General features: G+C 32.7%; 1 protein-coding gene across 1 annotated transcript; it reads right to left on the bottom strand.

The window, feature by feature from the left end:
• Nucleotides 1–9,566: 9,566 nt before the first annotated feature.
• Nucleotides 9,567–21,116, bottom strand: LOC130970032 (ABC transporter B family member 19-like). The gene is made up of 10 exons (XM_057895981.1): nucleotides 20,963–21,116; nucleotides 19,079–20,098; nucleotides 18,887–18,941; nucleotides 18,394–18,569; nucleotides 17,280–17,444; nucleotides 16,002–16,297; nucleotides 13,208–13,524; nucleotides 12,351–12,574; nucleotides 10,182–12,110; nucleotides 9,567–10,085 (listed from the first exon to the last, which is right to left on the bottom strand). Exons 2-10 carry the CDS (start codon nucleotides 20,051–20,053, stop codon nucleotides 9,738–9,740), a joined length of 4,485 nt encoding a protein of 1,494 aa, XP_057751964.1. The 5' UTR covers nucleotides 20,054–20,098; nucleotides 20,963–21,116; the 3' UTR covers nucleotides 9,567–9,737.
• Between the last annotated feature and the right edge of the window lie 1,470 nt (nucleotides 21,117–22,586).

The following is a 22,586-nucleotide window of genomic DNA, read 5'->3' as shown; positions in this document are numbered from 1 at the left end:
TATAATTTATAATTTATATTTTATATTTTTTAATTTGACAAATCAAAATATATCATGAAATATTCTTTTATTACAATTAACATAAAATCTTTTTTTTAAGAGTAAAGTATCGTTTTTGTCTCCCAACGTTTAAATCGCCTTATTTAAGTTTTAAAACTGACTCAATGTTGTCTTAACGTTAGGGATCTGTTAACGGAATTGACGCCGGGACAAAATTGAGACAATTTTAAAACGTTAGGGACTTAAATGGGACGAAAATATTGGGGACAAAAACGATACATAGAATAAATTTTAATTTTATCCTTCACTAATATCAGTCATTTACGGTACATAGTTATTCAATTAATTTTAATCACATATAAGTAAATTACACTTAATCACATTACTTTGATTCTAAAAAATTTATTTTTTTATAATTTTACTCTTAAAGATTTTTACTCATCATGAAATATTTGTAGAATGATTAGAATCACATTACTTTATTGTATATGTATAATTTTTTTTCCACAAGTTTATGTACTAGTCATTCTACAAATATTTTATGATGAGTAAAAATTTTTAAGAGTAAAATTATAAAAAAATAAATTTATTTAGAACAAAAGCAATGTAATTAAATATAATTTACTTAGATGTGATTAAAAAATAATTGAATAACTATGTACTGTAAAAAAAATTGATATTATTGAAGCATAAAATTAAAATTTATTTCTATGTATCGTTTTTTTCCTCCAATATTTTCGTCCTATATTTAAGTCCCTAACATTTCAAAATCGTCTCAATTTTGTCCCATCGTCAATTCTGTTAACAGATCCCTAACGACAGGATAACATTGAGTCAATTTTGAAACGTTAGGAACTTAAATTGGACGATTTAAGCTTTAGGGACAACTTTGAGACTTACCCCAAACATTGAAGACAAAAACAATACTTTATTCTTTAAAATTAACAAGCTCCCTTTCTCTTTCTTTTTCTTTATCTTTCTCAATCTTTACTTATCTGCTATACAAAAAAAATATAATTCAAATAAATTTATAAAATTATAAAAAAATACAATAAATTTATATTAAAAAATAATCTCATAATATTATTCACATAAAAAATATATTATTATATGTATATTTTTTAGTTTTTTTATTTAGTTTCGAATTTTCACCGTTTATCTTTCTAATATATATTTTCACTTCTCATCTTTCAAATATTTATTACATATAATTTGTGGAGATTACTAATATTGTGATTAATAATTCGAATCAAAATTTAATTGTTTTTTAAAAAAAATAATTTTAAATTAATTTTATAACAATCAATATAAATATTTTTATACTAATATTATATATATATATAAGTTTAATTTTGATATATTGATCGTGTAAAATATTTTACACAGTCGTGCAATCACAACGGTTCTCTTAAATAAACGGTCACTGGTCAATATAAAAGGTGGTTACTTTTGTTATTGTGAATTTGTGACTTTATGTGATTGAATGTACGTATTGTTGGAGATAAGTGTGTATGTCCAACAAAATACTATCATGAATTATTATTATTATTATTATTATTCCTTTTTATAAGAATAAGCTTTTATAATTTATGATAGTGTCCTTAATTAAAAATTAGAAACGAATAATTACGATAGGGATCGTAATAATGAGATATACGTTTTTTGAGTATTTTTAATTTAAATTGTTCTTAATCGTAGAATCACTAGAAATGGGACATTAGTGATTCGGATAGATTAATATATATATATATATATATATATATATATATATATATATATATATATATATATAATAGTCTTCATTGGATGAAGATGAATATATCTCATTTGTTAAATTATATATATAAATGGTATATATAGAGATATAACCATTGAACTGACTCACTCTAAGAATTTCTAATGGTTATAATTACCGTATATTTGTCAATAGGATATTCTTATGATGAACATAATATTAGAATTTTTCTTTGACCTGCGACTATCATAGTAATTAACAATGTATTTGTTATACTTTGATTCCGGACACCTAACACCCTACCGTGTTAGTTGAATGGACATTGGGTATGATTTAAATACTTATAGAATTAATGATTAGTCAAAATGGAATCCATCAACTATGGTAATGAGTTTGAGCTCTACGATTATAATGAATGAAATAAACAATGCCTTGGTCAAGGGCTTTGAATGAATTAAGAAATGAGTTTCTTAAGTCATTCATAATTCATTATAATAATGGTAATAAGTTAGAGTTTGACAATCAAACCGTACTCTAAAAGTTAGCCAAGAACTGAAAAGATGGAAGGAGTTGTATTTTTGTTCATTTTGGGTTCTTAGTAAAAAATATTATTACTTCATACTATCGGGTCGTCAAGGAGCGTTGCTAGACGCCAACCTTGATTAGTAAATTTAGTATGACTAATATACTACCCGCTTAGTATTGAACCTATGGGGTCACACACTAACGAGTGTTCTAATCCTTGGTAAATAATTATTTAATTATTATTTTGATTAGATCAAATAAATAATTATATTAATTCAAATGGAGTATTATTATATTCTTTGCTAGTACCATGAATATAATAATATTATAATTGAAAATATTAAATAATTAATTATTTATTCTATGATGAGTTTTAAATATGGATAAGATTCTAACTGATTTTGTTTCAAATTAAGTTGTAATTTGATTTACAAATCAGTCACCAATCTCATACTATATATGTGTATATGATAAAAGAAAGAAAACACAAGTTTTCTCTTTTTACCTCCACATACACAAATATTCCAAATTCTTAGTGAAGAATTGCCGGTGCAAGGAATTGCAAGAAACTTCTCAATTAAATCCATTGCTCAAAGAGTTGACAACAAGGATTAGTCTCGGTGTGGATACACATAGTACCTTCATACTATCGAAGGAGAAAGCTTTATTCACTAGGGGTATTGGCATCTAACCCATCTTATTTCAATAAAGTTTTAAGCACAAAAATAGATCAATAGGATTACTTTATTACTTTCGCTGCGTGTTATGAACACTTGTAATCCTACACGTATAAAACAATTTTACACTTTTTGGCGGGAACAGTTATGAGCAAAAATGCAAAACATGTTGAACACTGTGAATAGTGAGAGAGTGAACTTGGTTGTTATTGATTGTGAAAGAGTCCAAATTGAATTGGCTCACTCAATTGTATATATATGTGTATACAAGGTGATGGTCTAACTAACAAACTCTGTATCTAGTCTAACTAATTCAGATCCTAACTATGTTAAGTTATAACAAATTGTACAAGTATATAATATGGCTAATATCCCCCCTCAAGTTGGAACATACATGTTGTATGTTCCGAACTTGGCCATAAGAAATTTGAACCGAGGTGCTGGGAGAGCCTTGGTGAGTAAATCTGCAAGTTGATGCTTGCTCGGTACATGGATGAATTTGATGATTCCTGCTGCCACTTTGTCTCTAACAAAGTGGCAATCGATTTCAATGTGCTTGGACCTTTCATGTAGAGTCGAATTGGTAGCCATTTGAATGGCAGAGACGTTGTCACAAAAAAAATTATTGCTGAATTCACCTCGACATGCATGAATTTGAGAAGGGAAATGATGGATAGAACTTCACAAGCAGCATTGGCTAGAGCTCTGTACTCTGCCTCCGTTGAGCTCTTCGAAACTACATCTTGCTTCTTTCTCTTCCATGACACTAATGAATCTCTCAAGAACATGTAGTAGCTAGTCGTGGACCTCCGTGTGTCGAGGCAGCTGCCCCAGTTAGCGTCAGTGTACATGGAGAGGTGAAATTTGGATTTTGATGAAAAGAGTAATTCCTAGCTAGGTGCTGCCTTCAAATACCTGAGGACATGGTGCACATCTTCGAGATGAGGAGTTCGAAGATTTGCCATGTATTGAGCCAGTTTAACCACAGCAAAAGTGATGTTTGGCCGAGATATAGTGAGATACATGAGGCGGCCAATCAATTTGTGATATCTCAAAGCATCAGGGATAGGATCACCTTTGTCAGTCCTAAGTTTCAGATTAGCATCCATGGGTGTATTGGCAGGTTTGCACCCTAAGAAACCAGTCTCCTCCAGCAATGAGAGTGTATATTTTCGCTGACTCAGAGTAATCCCATATTTTGATCTGGCAAGCTCAAGACCAAGGAAAAACTTAAGGTCATCCAAGATTTTAAGCTAGAAGATGGATTGAAACTTGTGTTTAACATTGTCCACCATTTCTTGTTTGGGAGCAGCGATGATGATGTCAACCACGTACACAATGAGATAGTTAGTCGCCTCACCCTCTCCTAGAGCGAAAAGAGAGTAATCCCGTCTACATTGTGTAAAGCCATGGGTGGTTAGTGTGTTGCAAAACTTAGTGAACCACTGCCTTGATACTTGTCGCAACCCATACAAGGACCGTGTGAGTTTACAAACTAATCCTTTGTTGAGTTAATAAATTAACTAAATTAATTAATGATGACAAACATTACTTTATTGGGTAATTTAACTAATTAGTTTTGATTATTTTGGCTGAAGTGATGCAGGCCAAAAAATTCAATATTCAGCTGCAGCCCACTATGGAACAAATTAATCATGCTGATGGGATGACAATACAAACAAAGCCAAAAAGGAAACAAAGCTGAGAAATCAAAACGGGCCAAATGAATTGATCCAATCCAAACCCGATAGCAAGCAATTCCCTCCTGTTTGCTTTCACCAAAAGCAACGTTCACTTTTTTTCTCTTGGTCAGAAATTAGAGAAGTGAGAGAGTGCTTAGTCCCTAAACTATTCACAGAAGAAGAAAGAAATAGAAGGTTCGACAAGAAAGGTTGAGGTCAAATCAGCAAAATCAAACCAAATCAAGCTAAGGCAAAGGTCAAAGGTAACACATTTCCTATTGCATGCATATTACTTTCTTCTCATCTTCCCAACTCTCTGCCAGTCTGAAATGGGATACATGGGAAAAATTATATTTGTTCTTCACTGTTGTGCATCTATGGTCATAAGTGTGTCTTGGGGACCAAGTTGTGTTTCTATGGCCGATATCTGGGCTTACCATTGAAAATATTTATTTCTACTGATTCTGTGGCTTTCGGTCAACAAGAAGAGGTCAGAACCAAAGTTCCTAATTTGAGGATTAACTGGAAAAGGTGACGTGGTGAGTTGGTGAAGCACACAGCTCAAGAAGTTGATATAGGGAGAGTAACTCGGCAACATGCAAGGAGATACAAAAGAAGAGTTTTGATCATTCAGAAGCCATGGAGAGAAAACCAGTATTCTTGAGGTGTATGTTCTGAGAAGAGCTATTTGAAAAAGTTCATCTACTTAGACAGTGCTTCCTAGTCAAAGGAGAATTCCGCCAGAATGAAGAACTGAATCAGAGGCTATTCATTTGGTTGATCACATAGCAAAGAAGCTATTGAAGCATCAATCTCTTTCATGTTTTACATATTGTAATTTTATTTTTAATGTTTATCTTTCTGTAATTTCTTGAGGTAAAAGGCAGAATGAGAGAGCTCAATTAAAAGTCTAAGAGGGGAAAGAGGCAGAATGATACACTTGAGTGAAAAGCCTAGAATGATTTCAGATTTCTTTAGGTTGATTCTGTGTCTTGTATCTTGTACCAGTGAGGTATCCCTTTCTTAGTTGGGTTAGCACTAAGAGTGAAGAGTTAGGTATTAGCATAACCAAGTCAAGTTAGGTTAGAACTTGAGTGTGAAAGGATTGTGTCAATCCTGTGGAATTGGTATATGTAATACTTTAACTATAGTGGAAATTCCACCACTGTTGTGGTAGAGACTGGACGTAGGTTGCATTGCACAAGGCAACCGAACCAGGATACATGATGGTGTTAGCTTCTCTCTTTCCTTCTTTGTTCTGTTTTCTGATATTCATGAGACAAAATGAAATTGTCTCATAAATTTTTCACTACTAAATTCAAACAGATTCAGATTGCAAGTCTATTTTAAAAGGGTGATTTTATTAAACTAAAAGAAGGTCATAGATTCAATCCCCATTCTTTAAGCCTTCTATAACCTTCACCATTTTTTCCACTGAGAATGACCCAAATGCAATTTCATGTAGACTTTTTTATTAAGTTCACCATCAAGGAATGCATTATTTATATCCAGCTATAGGAGGCTCTAGTTCTTGACTGCAACAATGGTAAGTAAGGTTCTCACAGTGGTGATCTTTGCCACGGGACTAAATGTGTCCCTAAAATCAATACCAGTTTGTTGAGTATATCCTTTTGCAACCAAACGTGCCTTATATCTCTCTAACGAGCCATCGGCTTTTAGCTTAGCTTTGTACACCCAACGACAACCAATGACTCGCTTATCTAGTGGTAAAGGTATAAGGGCCCAAGTGTTATTGGCCTCAAGCGCATCAAGTTCCTCTTGCATAGCTTGTCTCCATTCTTTGAACTGAACTGCCTGGTGGTAAAATTGAGGCTCAGGTATGGTGTCTAATTGTGCAACGGAGTTAAGGTATGTAAAGAAAGGCGATGGTTACTAATATGATTGGCTAAGGGATAGGGAGTAGAGGTGTGGCAGACGTAGTCATTGAGGTAAGGCAGAGGTTGAATGTGTCTAGTTGATTTTCTTAGTTGTTTAGGTGGTGAAGTGATGGTGTTTGGTGTTGGTTCTTAATGTTGAGGTTCTGGGTTTATGACGGTTGGAGTCGGCTGTGAAGATGGAGAGGGATATGATAAAGAATGGGTTTAGGAAGTACAAAGTCATTGTACAAGTCCTTATTAAACTGTAGATGAGGTGAAGTAGTGAAAGGCATAACATGTTCATGAAAAATGATGTCTCTTAAGATAAAAAACTGTTTAGTTCTAAGGTTGTAAAGTATGTAACCTTTGTAACCAATTGGATATCCAATGAAGACTGAGGGATCAGCTCTAGGACAAAATTTGGTTTTGGAGTTAGAGGTGTTTGCTGTATATGCAAAGCAACCAAAATTTCTTAAGGAATCATAGTTGGGTGTCTTTCCAAATAATAGTTCAAAGGGAGACTTAAATTGTAATAATTTGCTTGGGGTTCGATTGACTAGGAAAGCTGCAGTGATGATGCACTCCCCCCAAAAGAAAATAGGGATTTTTGACTGAAAGAATAAGGATCTGGTCACATTCAACAGATGCTGGTGCTTTCTCTCTACAACAGCATTTTGTTGGGGTCGATAAGGGCATGAGAATTGATGCAGGGCACCTCTCTTCTGCAAAAACTCCTTAAGTGCAAGTTCCTTAGCATTGTCAGACTTGAGACATTTGATCTTAATGCCAAATTGAGTGTCAATCAATGCAAAGAAGTCCACACATCACAGTGAATAAGGTCAAAAACGTTAGAAGATATGTGATTATGTGACTCAAAGGAAAGCTTCTTGAATTTAGCTAAATGACAGATTTCACAAGTATGACAACCTGATTTATTCGACAAATGTAAAATACTATCTAAGTGATGTAGAATGTTAGAAGGTACATGACCAAGACGTGTGTGCTATAGATCTGGACTACACAAATTTATTGAGATAGAATCAGTATGTGAAATATGACTAGAAAGAAAAGAATTTGAGAAATTTTGTGAACCATGCAGTGCCAAATTGGTTGGAATTTCTGCTCTTAGGATGTAAAGTCCTTGTTGCAAGTCACCCTTCCCAATCGTCTTCAAACACTTGTTGTCCTGAATAGTGAAGTAATTAAAACCAAGAGTGATAGTGATTGTGGAGTTAGCAAGAAAGGCTGAAACTAAAAGTAAATTAACACGAAACTTAGGGATATAAAGCACATTTCGAAGAGATATATGCTTATTGACAGTAACTGAACCTATAAAATTGGCAGAGAAAATGTCACCATTAGACAAGGAGACAGAAAAATTTTTGAAGTGTGTATTGAGGTGAATAGAGATAAATCACAAGCAATGTGAATGGTGGCACCACTATCCAAAATCCAAGAATGATGAGGTAAATTTGACTTTAACATAGATGCGTTGAGAACGATACCTACCTGCTGGAGTTGAAACTTCAGTTGATTCATTTGATGAAATATCTTAGATCTTGTGATTAGTCAGCAAGGTTAGGGGGAGTGGATCCTCTCCAGTGAATAAAAAACTAGATGGTGTGCAGTGTTTAATCTAACCATTCATCACTCTCTCTCTCTTATTTATTTTTGGTCCCACTATTAAAATCAAAGGTGAGAGATTGCACTGTATTTTGTCAAGTGTTGAAAAAACTGGAGAGGATCCATTTCCAAGGTTAGGAGCTGTTGAACTTGTGTTGGAGTCAAATTTGGGCTGATTTGTGCATCTGAAGTGGACTGAAATGTGGAGACATGACGAATCGAAGGCTTCATGTTCCTTCCTTTGCCAAAATTTGGAGGGTAAATGTGAATTTTGTAACATTTATCGATAGTGTGCCCAAGAATTCCACAGTGCGAGCAGAGGGGTCTATCTTTCTTCACCATGCCTCTGCCGCGACCTTGAGATTGTGGTGGTTGCTGATTTCTCGCCATAAAGGCTACTTGATTCTGGGAAGCAGAATTGAGTAAAGCTTATATTGCCCTATGTTTTTCTTCTTGTGTTACAAGAGAAAGGACTTTGTTAATTGTAGGAAGAGGTTCCAAGAGCAACATTGGTCACTCAACAACTCGTTGAGGACAACTATCATTCTTGGAGTCGTGCGATGTAGAAAATCCTAAATGCCAAACAGAAGTTTGGTTTCATCACTGGATCGGTGCCTAAACCAGATCCAATCACTGAACCAGAAAAATTTGAGAACTGGATTTTGAATTTTGTTACAAAAGAAATTGCTACCTCTCTCGTATACACAGATTCTATAGCGGAGTTGTAGAACGATTTGAAGGAGCGTTTTCAACATGGAAATGGCCCTCACGTGTTCGAATTGAAGTGCGACTTGATGAATTTTCGACAAGGTGCCATGTCTATGTCAAAATACTTCACAAGAATCAAGGTTCTTTGGGAAGAATTGAACTCATATCGCCCGGTGCAATGCAATTGCGGTGAGGCGCGCGCCATGCAAGAGTTTCTTCAAGCTGAGTATATCTATTGTTTTCTCATGGGATTGGATAAATCCTTGAGGTTATAAGGATCCACACCCATTGATGAAGCTGAAGATTATTGGTTGAGTGTGTTTATAACTAGACAAAAGAAAGGCATAGTTAAAAATTCAATTTAGAAACACACTTATACACATTCTAATATATCTCAGAAATTTCATGAGTTGATCTTAAATTAATTTTCTGTAGATTTCTTTCCATTCTTATTTCATTTTTTTACATTTATGCAGTTTATGCTCTTCCAAAGACATATTTTTTATTTCATTTTAATTTGACAAATTAAATTGTCATTTACTTCAAAGTTTTCTATCGTTTACTGCATTTTGAATTCTGTAAAGTGTAATCGGTTTTGTTTAGTTCGATAATTGTCATGTTTTACACTTTTACATTGCAAGAATATTAATAGTTTTATGATTCTGCAAACTTTTATATTTCTTCCGTTTTTTTCTTCATTATAAAAAAAGAGACTTTGACTCTTTAATAAATTGGTATTTTTGTTATTGATTTCATCAAACTGATTGTCTTGATTTCGAAAACACAAAATCTGTATTACACATGTAACTCGAAAGACACCTAACAATTTAAAGCACCCTTATTTCGATCTAATTGATTTTGGACAAATGGCTATATGTGTTGCACCAATATTTCAATGTCTAGAATAATGTCAAGCAAAGGCATTGGCTTCGGTCTCAGAACGAACTAGGCTAGCATACAGACCATTTTGATGGGAAGTCATCAGTGTGTCATGACTTCCATACTCTGCTACTCCCCCATCTTTCATAACCACTATCTTGTCAGCTTCTCTAATTGTCGATAGACGATGGGCTACAATGATGGTTGTTGCTTCATTGGAAACTTTCTTAAGGGCATCTTGGATGTGTTTCTCTGACTCCAAGTCCAAAGCACTGCTTGCTTCATCAAGTAGAATCACCCTTGATTTCTTCAGTATAGCCCTTGCTATTGCAATTCTTTGTTTTTGGCCACCTGATAGTTGGACTCCGCTTTGACCAACCTAGTGTAGAGGACATGGAAATCAAGTAAATAAAATTCAAAATCAAATTATCATGTTAAAGCATAATGGAAATAATGAATAGTTTTGGTGATATACCTGGGTCTCATAACCTTGAGGAAGGCCACTAATGAATTTGTGGATGTAAGCTTCTTTTGCAGCTGCTTCAATTTCAGCCCATGACGCATTTGGGTCCCCAAAGGTAATGTTCTCCCTTATACTCCCAGAAAACAGTGCTGGTTCTTGACCTACTAAAGCCATTTGCCTCCTTAACCACTTAACATCAATTTCCATAAGGTCTACCCCACTTAGCATCACTTTTCCTTTATTTGGATCATAGAACCTCTGTATCAACCATATGATGGTTGATTTTCCTGATCCACTGGGTCCTACCAAGGCCACGGTGCTTCCACCTTTGACCTTCAAAGAGAAATCCCTTAGCACTGTAACTGCAGGCCTAGATGGGTATGCAAATGTGACCATTTTGAATTCTATTTTGAAAGGCGACTTTAATCGATCTTCTACTTTCTTGCTTCTTATTGACTTATCGTTGCCTATCAGCGGCCTCCGGTTTATGATATCTTGAACAGAAGGGATTGCTGTGGCCGCCATAGAAGTATCTGGTGCTAAACCAGCTAGTTGTCCCACAGAAAATGAGCTCAAAACAAGAATGAGAAAGATCTTAAAAACATCTCCGAACTTCGCTTCGCTACGATCTACAAGTCTGGCACCAAACCAAAGAACCAAGGTGTACGCTCCATACATGGCACCTTGAAAGAACCCAAATGTTAGACCTTGAATGTGCGAACTTTTCAATGATTTCCTTTGAGGTTCTGATAAGGCTTGATCAAAGGACTTAATTAATATTTCCTGGGCAGAAAACGTGGTAACCGTTCTTATGTTTGATACTGCACCAGAAGCAATATTGCTAGCTTTGGCATATGCATTGTTATCAACATGTGGCCCAATATTTATAAGCAAGCTTACATAACTTGCACCAAGAGTAAAGGGAGTAACAGCAGCCGCCAAAAGGGTTAGTTTCCAATTGATGACAAAGGAAACACCAAGACCGACAGCTGCTGAACTCAACCCCATAAGAAGGACTGAGAATCGATCACCAAGTATTGAACGAAAGCTGATACAATCAATGGAGAGCCTTGACACTAACACTCCAGTCGAGTTTTTATCAAAATCAAACCACCCGGGTTCTTGTTTCAAGATGGACTGGAACAAGAGGTTTCTAACCCTTAGTGTAAGCTTTGATCCTGCCCAACCACAAAATCCTTGTTGTCCTGTCATGGAAAGAATACAACCGAATCCAAGACAAACAAGTGCTAAACAAAGGTGTCCAACATCTCTCTTCATCTTATCAGTGTCATCATCAAAATATACCCCAAGAGATATGCCTAAAACCAAAGGAAAAAGAGACAGAAAAGCGCCTGCAAACATACCCAGAAAGAATCCTAAAAGTAGCATCCAAAGCTCTGGCTTTTGCAATTTCAATATCTCAGAAAGTCTAAATTTTTTTGGCATTTTGTTTGGCTCGTCTTCGATCTCTACTTTTTTCTCCTGAGCGTATTTTAAATGTTTAGGCCTCGAGATATCTGCTGCATGTCTTGATACATCAGCAATTGAGTTGTCATAGATGGAAAGATCATTGGATTTTTGCATGTCATGTTCATTAGAGAGAGGCCTTGATATGGCCTCGCTGGCGAGTTTGACAAGGTTATAGTAGGTTCCCCCTTTCCCTATAAGCTGGAGATGGTTACCCATCTCAATGGCAGTACCATTTTCGAGGACCACGATGGCATGAGCATTCTTTACAGTAGCTATCCTATGAGCAATGACAATGGTTGTTCGACCCACAGAAATCTTGTCTATGGCTCGTTGGACTGCAGACTCTGACTCAGCATCAAGAGCGCTGGTAGGTTCGTCTAAAAGAAGGATTTTAGGATCTTTGATTATTGCTCGAGCCAGTGCGATTCTCTGCTTTTGACCACCTGATAGTTTTGTGCCCCTATCTCCGACCTGCATAAGATACGGTACTTTCTAACTTCTTTGGACAAAGTATATAGAGTACCAAATTTTAATTTTATTTGAGGACTAAATTACCACAAGCATTTCAATCTTTCAAAGGTTAAGTTGCCACTGCTTAAATTTTTTTGGAGACAAGTACTTTAATCTACTTATATATGTCTTTTGTGTATACTATTTGGATAATGAATTCATGAGTATGAAAATTCTTTGGAGAGACTGAATATACTACACCTGAGTGTCATAGCCAAGTGGTAAGTTAGATATGAAATTGTGAGCATCTGCAGCAATGCAAGCAGCAATTGCCTCCTCCTTAGTGACATTATCTTTCCCCATCATAACGTTTTCTAGTATGGAGGTTGCAAAGAGGATTGGCTCTTGACCAACCATCCCAATTTGACCTCTTAGCCACTTGACTTGCAACGTCCTCAAATCATGGCCGTCCAAGGTTATCGTCCCTACAAGGATAATATTGAAAGAAAGCACAATGATAAATTTCCCTAGGTAGGTTTTTCGCAAGATATTTAGAGTGCGTGTAAGGTTTATGTAATTTTCTTTTAACATAAAAGTATTTGAAAATATCATGTATATACAAAAAATTAACCATAAAGTTAATATGCATATATTTGTGTATATTTATACCTATTTTTACATATATATAGTTTATAGGATAATTAATTTTTCGAGTAATGCTACGTGTACATCAAACAGCCACTAGTACAAAATACATGTTGGAATATAAATTCACATTGAAAATAAATTAAATCAAACATGTATTTATACACAAATATATTGGTGACTGATTTTAGTGTACAAATAGCATTTTTGTAATTTTTAATATATATGTAACATAATTGAAAATATTTTAAAATTATTTAAAGAAATTTGAATATAATTTTTAAAATGTATTGAAGATAAGATAAAAAAAAAATTTTTTTTAGCTGACAATATATAGTTTAAGAAATTGAAAAATATACATCTCTTGAATTATATATTTAAAAATTAAACTAGAAAAGATGGAATTTAAAGACGATCTTTACACCATTAACGTTCAAAATTTATAATGGTATTTTTGAGATATGCTAGCTTACCTTCAATAGGGTCATAGAAGCGCTCTATCAGAGCAAATATAGTCGACTTGCCCCCTCCACTAGCACCAACCAGTGCCAAAGTTTTTGTCGATGAAAATACTAAATTAAGGGAATGAAGTATCAGAGAATCAGGACGAGATGGGTATGCAAAACTAACATTTTTTAACTCAATTCTACCACGGACAACAGTAAGCTTCCTTCCGTCAGGGCTATATGGATCAATCTCAGGAATTCTGTCTATAACAGAGAATACACGACTTGCTGCAACAGTACCTTGTGCAAATTGTGCAAAATATGACAGCGCCAATGCTAGACCTCTAGCAATCAAATAAACGAACAAACTTTAGAGAGTATAACTATACGATGAAAGTCCACAAAGTCCACTTATATATTTAAGAAGGGAACCGATTTTTTCATATAAAATTTTATATGTTTTAATCGTGATAAATAAAAAAATGTCAAATATAATACTTATAAAATTGTCTAATTAATGACAAATACAAAAAAATAAAAATAAAAATAATTTCCAATTATTAGTCACAACACATATAAAATATATTTTAAAAGACAATATAATATAACATACATAAATATATGCAAATACATTATGACTGATTTTTTTTAGTTGTATATAATATTTTTAAAAACTAATATATGAAAAATGGTATGTAAATATATTGGTTGTATTGCTGGTTTTCTAAAATTGTTCTATGATCACAGTTAATAATTAATCACTGAATTAAACATTATATATTTATGTATATTTATATTTATTTTTTTTAAATAAAAAATTATTGAAGATACAAATATAATAGAACAAGATTTGATTTAAAAAAGAGTGAAACAAGAGTAATTAGATTCTTACTTAGTTAACTTTCATATGTATATTGCAGACTCTATTTGAAAAGGAGTCTTTTAAGTTTTCAAAGACAGAACTTATAATGTGGGTGTATTAATTCTCAACAATTCTATACTAAATTTGAAGTCTTTTGAATTCAGGGTTTAGTTCTCAAAATCACAAGAATTTGTCTCTTCTTTCTTGTGAGTAAGGTGAGAGCCAATTCATGCATACACTATTATTGGCTCATTGAAAAGCTACCAAAGAATTTTGAGGTATCTTCAAGGTACAAAAGAGCATGGTCTAATTATGCACAAATATTTATATTTTAGATGCGGATTGGACAATCAATTTTAGAATATTGAAGGTCAGTTTTTGGTTATTGTGTTTATTTAGGCACTAATTTAATTTCTTAGTCATGTAGCAAACAGACCACTATTAGCAGATCATATTAATTACGGCTGAATTTAGGAGTCCTGCATCTTGTGAAGCTGAATTAGTTTGGATGAGGAACTTGCTGTTCGAATTAAGAATCCATCGTGCAACTGTCCCAACAATCTTTTGTGACAACTTAAGCACTGTTCTCCTCACAGCTAATCTAGTGCTATATGGCAAAACTAAGCACTTCCAACTTGATATTAAGTAGTTCAAGAAAAGGTGCAGGCCAAGACCTTAATGACAAGTGGTTCACATCCCTGGCTCTGAACAAATCGCGGACATACTAACCAAGCCTCTTTCAGCAACCTCCTTTGATCGATTAAAGACCAAACTCAGAGTTGTTTCAAGATACAACTTGAGTTTAAAAGGGGTACTGAGGATAAAAATACAATAGAACAAGATTTAGTTAAAAAAAGAGTGAAAGAATAGTTAGACTCTTGCTTAGTTAGGTCAATTGCTTCCACATATATATTATTTTTCAATAATTCTATACTAAATTTGAAGTCTTTTGAATTCAGGGTTTAGTTCTTAGAATCACAAAAAAGTTTTTCTTCTTTCTTTTGCTCATTACCATTCTTTTTCTGATTTTCTTTCGGTGCTTATCTTAAACTGTCAAGCAACTGTGCTTGATCTTCTTTAAAAATTAACTAATATGATACTAAATTTTTCATAACAAAATATTGAAAATTTGCATAGCAGAATAATAAATTTTTTTCACAACAGCATAGTTAAGCTTTTCAAATATTCAACCATTACAGCATTCTTATAATTTTATTCATATTTTTTTTATCATAAACATAAATCTAGCTTGATATATTATTTATAAAGTTTGATTATAAATATAAATATGTGGTCAATTTGTATTGTTATATAAGTGATGAATTGATATTTTAGCATACATGCAGAATGATAAATTATTTTTACTATTTGTTTATAATAATAACAATAATAATAAAAGTAAAAAACAGAACAAAATACTGCACTATAAAAGTATGTTCATGAGTTTGATTTCCAAGGGGTGAAAAAGGTTTTGAAGGATTAAACATTGTTCATGAATTTATTATTCGGAGGGTGAAGATTTTGAATTTTTTTTTTTTTTTCAAAAACCACCCAAACTCATCGTTTTCAAGTTTTTTTTTTTTTTAAATTGGAGGATTTTATTAGGTTCAAATTTAAATTATTTATTGTTTCAAATAATAAATTATTGTATTATCATTTATTCTTTTAAATATTAATATTATAGTAAAAAATAAAATTGTACAAATATACAATAAACCCTCAAAGCTTCTCTTTCAAATTTATTTTAAACTCCTGAAAAAAGAATGTTTAAGAATCTCAATGCTTCTTTTTACTTTTCTTTCCTCCCCCTTGGCCCCTTCCCCTTCAAAACCTCTCATTTATTTTCGCAAATGCACCCAAAAATATATTCTGTCAATCCCAATGCTAAAAATCAACAAAGCATTTGCTTAAAAAATCAAAACATGGACAGGTATGATATAGATGAGAGGGAATCTGCACCTTCCTCCTACATTGACGCCAAAGAAACAAGCAATAGCTGCACCCCCATCAAGTTTGTTCGTGGCAATTAAGATGGAGCCATACCAAAATGCCAAGGCCCATGTCGAATATGTTACTAAATAGATAATGCCCATGCCTGCACCCTTGGCAAAACCAATTTTTGCGCCTATTGGGGCTGATTTTTGTAGTAATTGAGCATATTTTGCTGCCAATTGCCTTTCCGCAACAAAAGAAAACACTGTCCTAATTGAACTGATCGTTTGTTCCGCAATAACACCAGCTTTCCTGTAAGAAGCCTGGGCGGAAAAAAATAAAAAAAGAAGAAAATGTTTAGACATAACATCAAATTATGCATTAATACTAGATTATTAGTGAATTAATGCATAGTAATTCATAATTTTATTTATTAAATAGAGATTAAAAATACAAAATCTTTTTATTCATAAATATATATGATGGAGGACATTTTTAAGAACAAAAAATTGCACACCAATTTTTGTTTCAATTATCATTATATAGAGTAGATAATATTTATTATTATGCTTTTATCTTAAGTTTAGATAAGTGGTGACATGTTCGTCAGAACTCAGAACGTAAATCGGGATTGAGATCACTTGTCATATTTACTATATGTTTCTATCCATGTCCCATCCCACTTTAACGGTGGTTGTGGAGGTTTTGGGATTAGGGCTGAGGTTGGAGAGGGTCCAAATTTTGGAGTGCGAGGTTGTTGGAGAAAAGGCTTATAGGCATTGGATTTAAGCTCGATTAGTACTTCAATGGTGGCAATAAGACAAATCAAAGAGGGGTTGGTGGCAGTGTATGTAGAGAGATGTATGGAGGCTTGTGTTTTGGGTGTTGTGGTGGCACGACTGTTGTGTTGAAACTGGTGTTCTTTGCCACTGAAGAAGAACAAAACAGAATCGAAAGAAGAATTGAAAGAATGAGGGGAAGAACAATCTGAGGAGCAGAGGAGCTGAGAAATGATGACTACTTTCTCACTGACTAATTACACTAACAACGTTCTATTTATAGCAGCTGCTACATCAACTTCTTGCTATCTAACATTTAGTTTTTTATCTCTATTCTTAACATGTTGACGGCGAGGGTTGGTGGGGGTTCGTTGAGCTAAACTATTATAGAATATAGATCACATTTAAACAATAAACATGGTTGCCAAAAACCAAAAACAAATGTGTACATCACTGCCTAGCTAAAATGGAAGCAAATTCTATGTATTTTATAGGAACTAAAAATTTATTAAAGCTTTTATCTTACTTCTTCTTTTGCTGTTAGACCACCATAAATTGCTTTGTAGACTATACCACAAAACATTGTTAATGGGGTGACTGAGAATACCACCAAAGAGACTCTCCACGATCTTCTAAATCCAACTATGTAGCCACATATAAATGTAAATATATGATGAACAAAGTGAGCCATCTGCAGCGGTCAATACATAGAAAAAACAAAAGAAGATAATGAAGATCGATAAGACTCATTTCCAAAGAAAGATTTTGATGCATGAAGGCCAATACATTATTTGTCTAGATGTTTTATTTTTAAGGAAACAAAACATGGTTCTGCGTTTGGATCAAACCGAGCACAGCTGGGTTAACTGGCTATCAAGTTAGTCCAGTTTACAAAAAAAAACATCTTCATCATAAATCCAATAAACTTTTAATTTTACTTAAGTGTGTGGATCAAACCTACTGGATTAGTTCAATTTTTTCTCATTTTGAAAAACCACTTAATTAAGATACCTGAGTGTGTAGGTCAAATAATTGAGTATAAATTATTCTTAATTAAATACCACCTTTTGAGATGGGAATAAATAATTCAAATTTTGGTGATATATTTTTTGAAAATAAATTATTCTTAAAAATTAAATGTTGAGATTTTAAAATAAATACAAAACTAATATGTTTTATAGGAAATAAAATGAGAGGAGTGCTAGGGGCTAGTACTTTTGTTAAATTCTAGTCAGTACTTTTGTTAAAATTGAATGATTCTACACTATTAGATGCAATCTCACACCATTAAAAACATTATTAATAGCTAAAAATCACAAAATCTGCTGGCTTTAGACTTTTCCATAAAATAAAGTTCTTTCAAATAAAATCTCACTTATTTTAACTTACGTGAATACGATATCATCTCATCAGACCTTTAATCGGCTTAAAAAAAAATCAGGCATCTAAACTATTATTTTGTCCTAGACAAGTAAACTCTTTCAACATAATATATATTAACTAAATAGAAAAAAAAAAGACAACTAGCTACTTCAGTTCTGTTTGTTTTCTTTAGAAGGCGACTTGCCGATTTCGGTTTAAATCAGAAATATATATTTATATCATTATATGCAATGCAGGCATCAGTTGTTAGTATTAACCTTCTCTCCCATAACTTCTTGGATTTGTGCAACATCACTGGCTATTCCATGCATAATATCACCAGTGTTGATCTGTGTATCAAAAAAACTAATATCCTGTCGAAGAACTGCTCTTAAATACTCCGTCCTCATTCTTTGAGCAGATCTCTCGCCCACTAACCTCCAACATGTGATCTCTGTCAATTGTATGATTAATCCATTATTGTAAAAAAAACATCAGTTAAAAAAATAAATTTAAAATATATAATTATTTTTTATTGTCAATTCAATTATGAGTATAATAAAAAATCGAAAATATTATTAAAAAATTAAAATAAATAATTATTAAAAATGAAATATGTAATTTAAAATGTATAACTATTTTTAGGTGGAGTTATTAGTTATTACTACTCAACATCAATTGCTAAGCAAATTATGTTGAAAGTCAGACGATAATGGAAAACGAAAAATTAATATTTGACTAATTAAGTATTAATATCCTTAGTATCCTTACGCAAATATGCTCCAACCGAAACAACTGCAGCTAACCCGGCCATATATATGCATATCTGAGAAATTAAAATTTAAAGGAAGAGAAAAAAAATGAGAGTACAATATAGATTCACGTATTCAATATACAAACATTTGAATTCAGCATAGAGAGCAAGATAAGTAACAAAAAAATTAAAGAAAGAATTTATAGTACCTTCTCTACATCCTTCATCATTTGCTTATTATTCCCATTTTGTGAAATCTTATTGACCAATTCTCCAAAAAGATAAGAATAAAAAGGAAGTGAGCCTCCATCTATGAAAGCACCTAAACAACCTACAAGCACAAGAACCCAATCCCACTTTGTTGCATACCTAAATAGCCGAAACAACCCAATTGTCTTTGGAGGCCCTGCATCTTCCTCGTCCAATTTCTCCTCGCCCTCTTCATCATACTCATACCCTGTAATCTTGTCAACACCATAACTCGGGGTACCGAATTTATCTCCGGCTGATGGTAGTCCGTAACTGTCGCCATGCTTGCCACGGTGGTCATGTTTAGTATAAGAGAATTCAGCGTGATACCCACCAATTTCTTTATCAGAGATGCTATAGTCTATCCAACTGAGCTCGTCTTCTTCGGCCAACGGAGTAGTCTTGTTTCTTATTATGCTATCTCTTTCTTTTATGACCTTCGTTTTAAAGAAACCACGAGACTCGCTAAGGTCCCTGTCCCCGGCAACATAGCTCTGGAGCTCAACTCTTCCGTAGACGGAATGCTCATTATGATAAGTTGAGCCTGAGTGGCCTTTGAATCGACTAGTTTGTGAAAGGAAGTAGTCATTGGCCGACTGACGAAACACGCGGCTGTGTTCAAATGAGGAGTCGACTGGCCATGGATTCAGAACAGAGCCCATGCGTGCGCTGTACTCTTGCCATCCCCTGGCCTCGAACTTCCAAGAAACTTCTCCTTGCCACGAATGATCATCGTCCGAAGCGAAAGGCGTCGTGGGAATTCTGTTGGGGCGAGCTCTTCTAGAGCTGGCGGCTTTGCGTTGAGTTTGAGAGGTGGACATTGTGAAAGACTCCGAGCCAAAGATGTTGTGATGACTTACTGGTGTTGGATAGTATCGTTTGTGATGGTTTGGGGTGTAATACTCCGTCTCACTCTCAAATGAAGCATCAGTCATGGTTGGCTATAGCTAGGGAGTTGCTCTTGATGTTTCGTGTTTAGTCTGATGGAAAAAGATATAGAATAAAATGTTGAAAAAGAAAGACAACAAAACTCTTATAACTCTTGGTAAGAAAAATAAAAAGAAATCCGCTAGGGAGCTTGTACAATGTGTTAAAAAATGATGGTTGGCTTTTTTTTAACTCAATATGAGTTAAAAAATTGAACATTCAAAATAAAATATTATTAATTTTTTATTTCTCAAACACAATATGTTTATACGATTCAGAATAACTACTCTGTCTATCTGGGTATCAGGATAATAAACATTTGATATTCTATTGAATTGAATATTTCTAAACTCTTATTGTACACATTATACAGATACACCATTGGCTCCTTATACTTTTTCAAATAGAAATTATAGTATGTGAAAGTAAACGTTTGATAATTTTATAAAATAAGATTTGTTTTTTATTATTTTAAGTTTGGTAATATATAAATTTATGTTTTATTATGCTATGTGTATACTAAAATTGTACACATATATTTATAAACAAATATATTAATATATTAGTGGTTGATTTTAAAGTATGAATAGTTCTTGATGAATTGATTTATATTTATCTATCTATCTATACAAATAATAGAGATATAGAGGTTTCGTGCATATTATTTTTTTCATAAAAAATCCTATGCACGTACAAATTTACTATTCTGACTATCCTCGTATTTATAATTATTATACACATTTAATTTCATGGAAAGATAGATTATTGTGCCTATTAATATACTAACAAACATAAAAGATATTTTCAAAAAAATATAGTCCAAATCGATTAATCAAGAATACAGTACTATGAAGCAAAAAGTTCCTGAGAAACAATAATCCCTGAACAACGAAGGTCATGCTATTTGTATGTGTTACCTTCAAGTTCTTCAACTTGCAGATCTCTTGATTTACCCCTGTATATCAGCGATACATTAAACAAATAATTAGGATCGATATTCAATGAATATATCTTGTATATTTGTTTACTAATTTCTTAGTGTGGAGCACATAGTCAAGTCTTTGTATATCACTAAATTATATGACATAGTTATTTACAAACACACAGGTCATTTCAGTCCCAACTCCAAAGCTCCAAATTAATAATAAGATGAGCTTACGTTAGCCGGCCTCACACCTTTGAATGCCGCCCACGAGCATAAGCCGGCCTTGCGTTAACCAAAATCATTAACAAATAAATACTCAAATTTCAGTCACTTAGTTATTTGCGCTCTTAATTTTAAAAAAATTTAAAATTATTGATTAAGTACTTTTTGATCCATCTATGATAATTAGGTTGAAATTAGTAACTCTCAAGATAATTATATTTCACGAAATTGAATACAATAATTTAAGTAATGGTAGTAATTAAAAATGGAAGCAACGGATTATATTTGAAAGAGTACGATGAAGTTGTCAGTGAAATACAGGGGAAAGAGACAGACATGGTCTTTTTTATTAATATGATTTGAGTGTTTATGTTTTCTATACTTTTCTATGAAAAGAAAAATACTCATATGATGACCTAATTAATATACATTTACTTGAAACTTTTCAAGAATTTTTTTTCATTCAAAAGTACTACTAACCAAACTAAAGTTCTTGGCTCTATCCATGGGAAGAGCGTGGTGTGTTCATCGCTTCATCATGTATGTGTGTCACTGCACGTGGAATTCAGGAGTGTTTTAATTTTAATATTTAGCTAGTTAAGAATACATGTCTTTTAACTTTTTGTTTGGATTTTGCTGACTTATGTTTTAAAGGCATATTCTTAAAAAAAATCAGAGCTATTAGAGTTTATTAATTTTTGTTATTATTTAGTCATTAATTTAATTTTTTTAGTTTAGTTTTTTTAGTTTAATAATTTAATAACATATTTTAATATTTTATTCTATATTTTTAAATATTAATGACTAACAGATAACAAAAAATAATAAATTATGATGTTTTCTAATATTTTCTTTTTTTTAAAATATCAGAAAAAAATACTTGACTAATAATTGTTGAAAAATATTTTTTTATATATTTTTAATGTATTAATTACATCAAAAATTTAAAAATATTTTATTATTATATTCTTAACATGTGCAAGTTAGCTATTTTTTATTTTTATATATTTTTAATAAAAATTTCGATTAATATGCTTAATATGTATTTATGTTTGTCAAACCTTTAATTTTAATTGTGTTTTGTTGGTATAGGTGATTGTAATATGTGTATTTTATTAGTACATTATTAGAATGAGTGTTTTAATTGTATGTTTGCCTGAAGTGGAAAATGATTTAAACTTTTTTATGAATTAAAAAATTAGTCATTTCCATTCTTAATTATTTTATTTAACCAATTTATTAAAATAATTTTATAATATATGTTCAATTGATCTTTTCTTATTCCATAAAATGGTATAATTATTTTCATTTTGACGAGAATTAATCAATTAAATGGTGCATTAACCAAGTCAATAATTGTATTACCATGAAATGAAGTCAATCATTGGATGACA

Source organism: Arachis stenosperma, chromosome 3 (assembly GCF_014773155.1).
Source record: "Arachis stenosperma cultivar V10309 chromosome 3, arast.V10309.gnm1.PFL2, whole genome shotgun sequence".
NCBI classification, from domain to species: Eukaryota; Viridiplantae; Streptophyta; class Magnoliopsida; order Fabales; family Fabaceae; genus Arachis; species Arachis stenosperma.
Note: the sequence above shows the minus strand (reverse complement) of the source record. Positions and strands in the feature narration are given on the sequence as shown.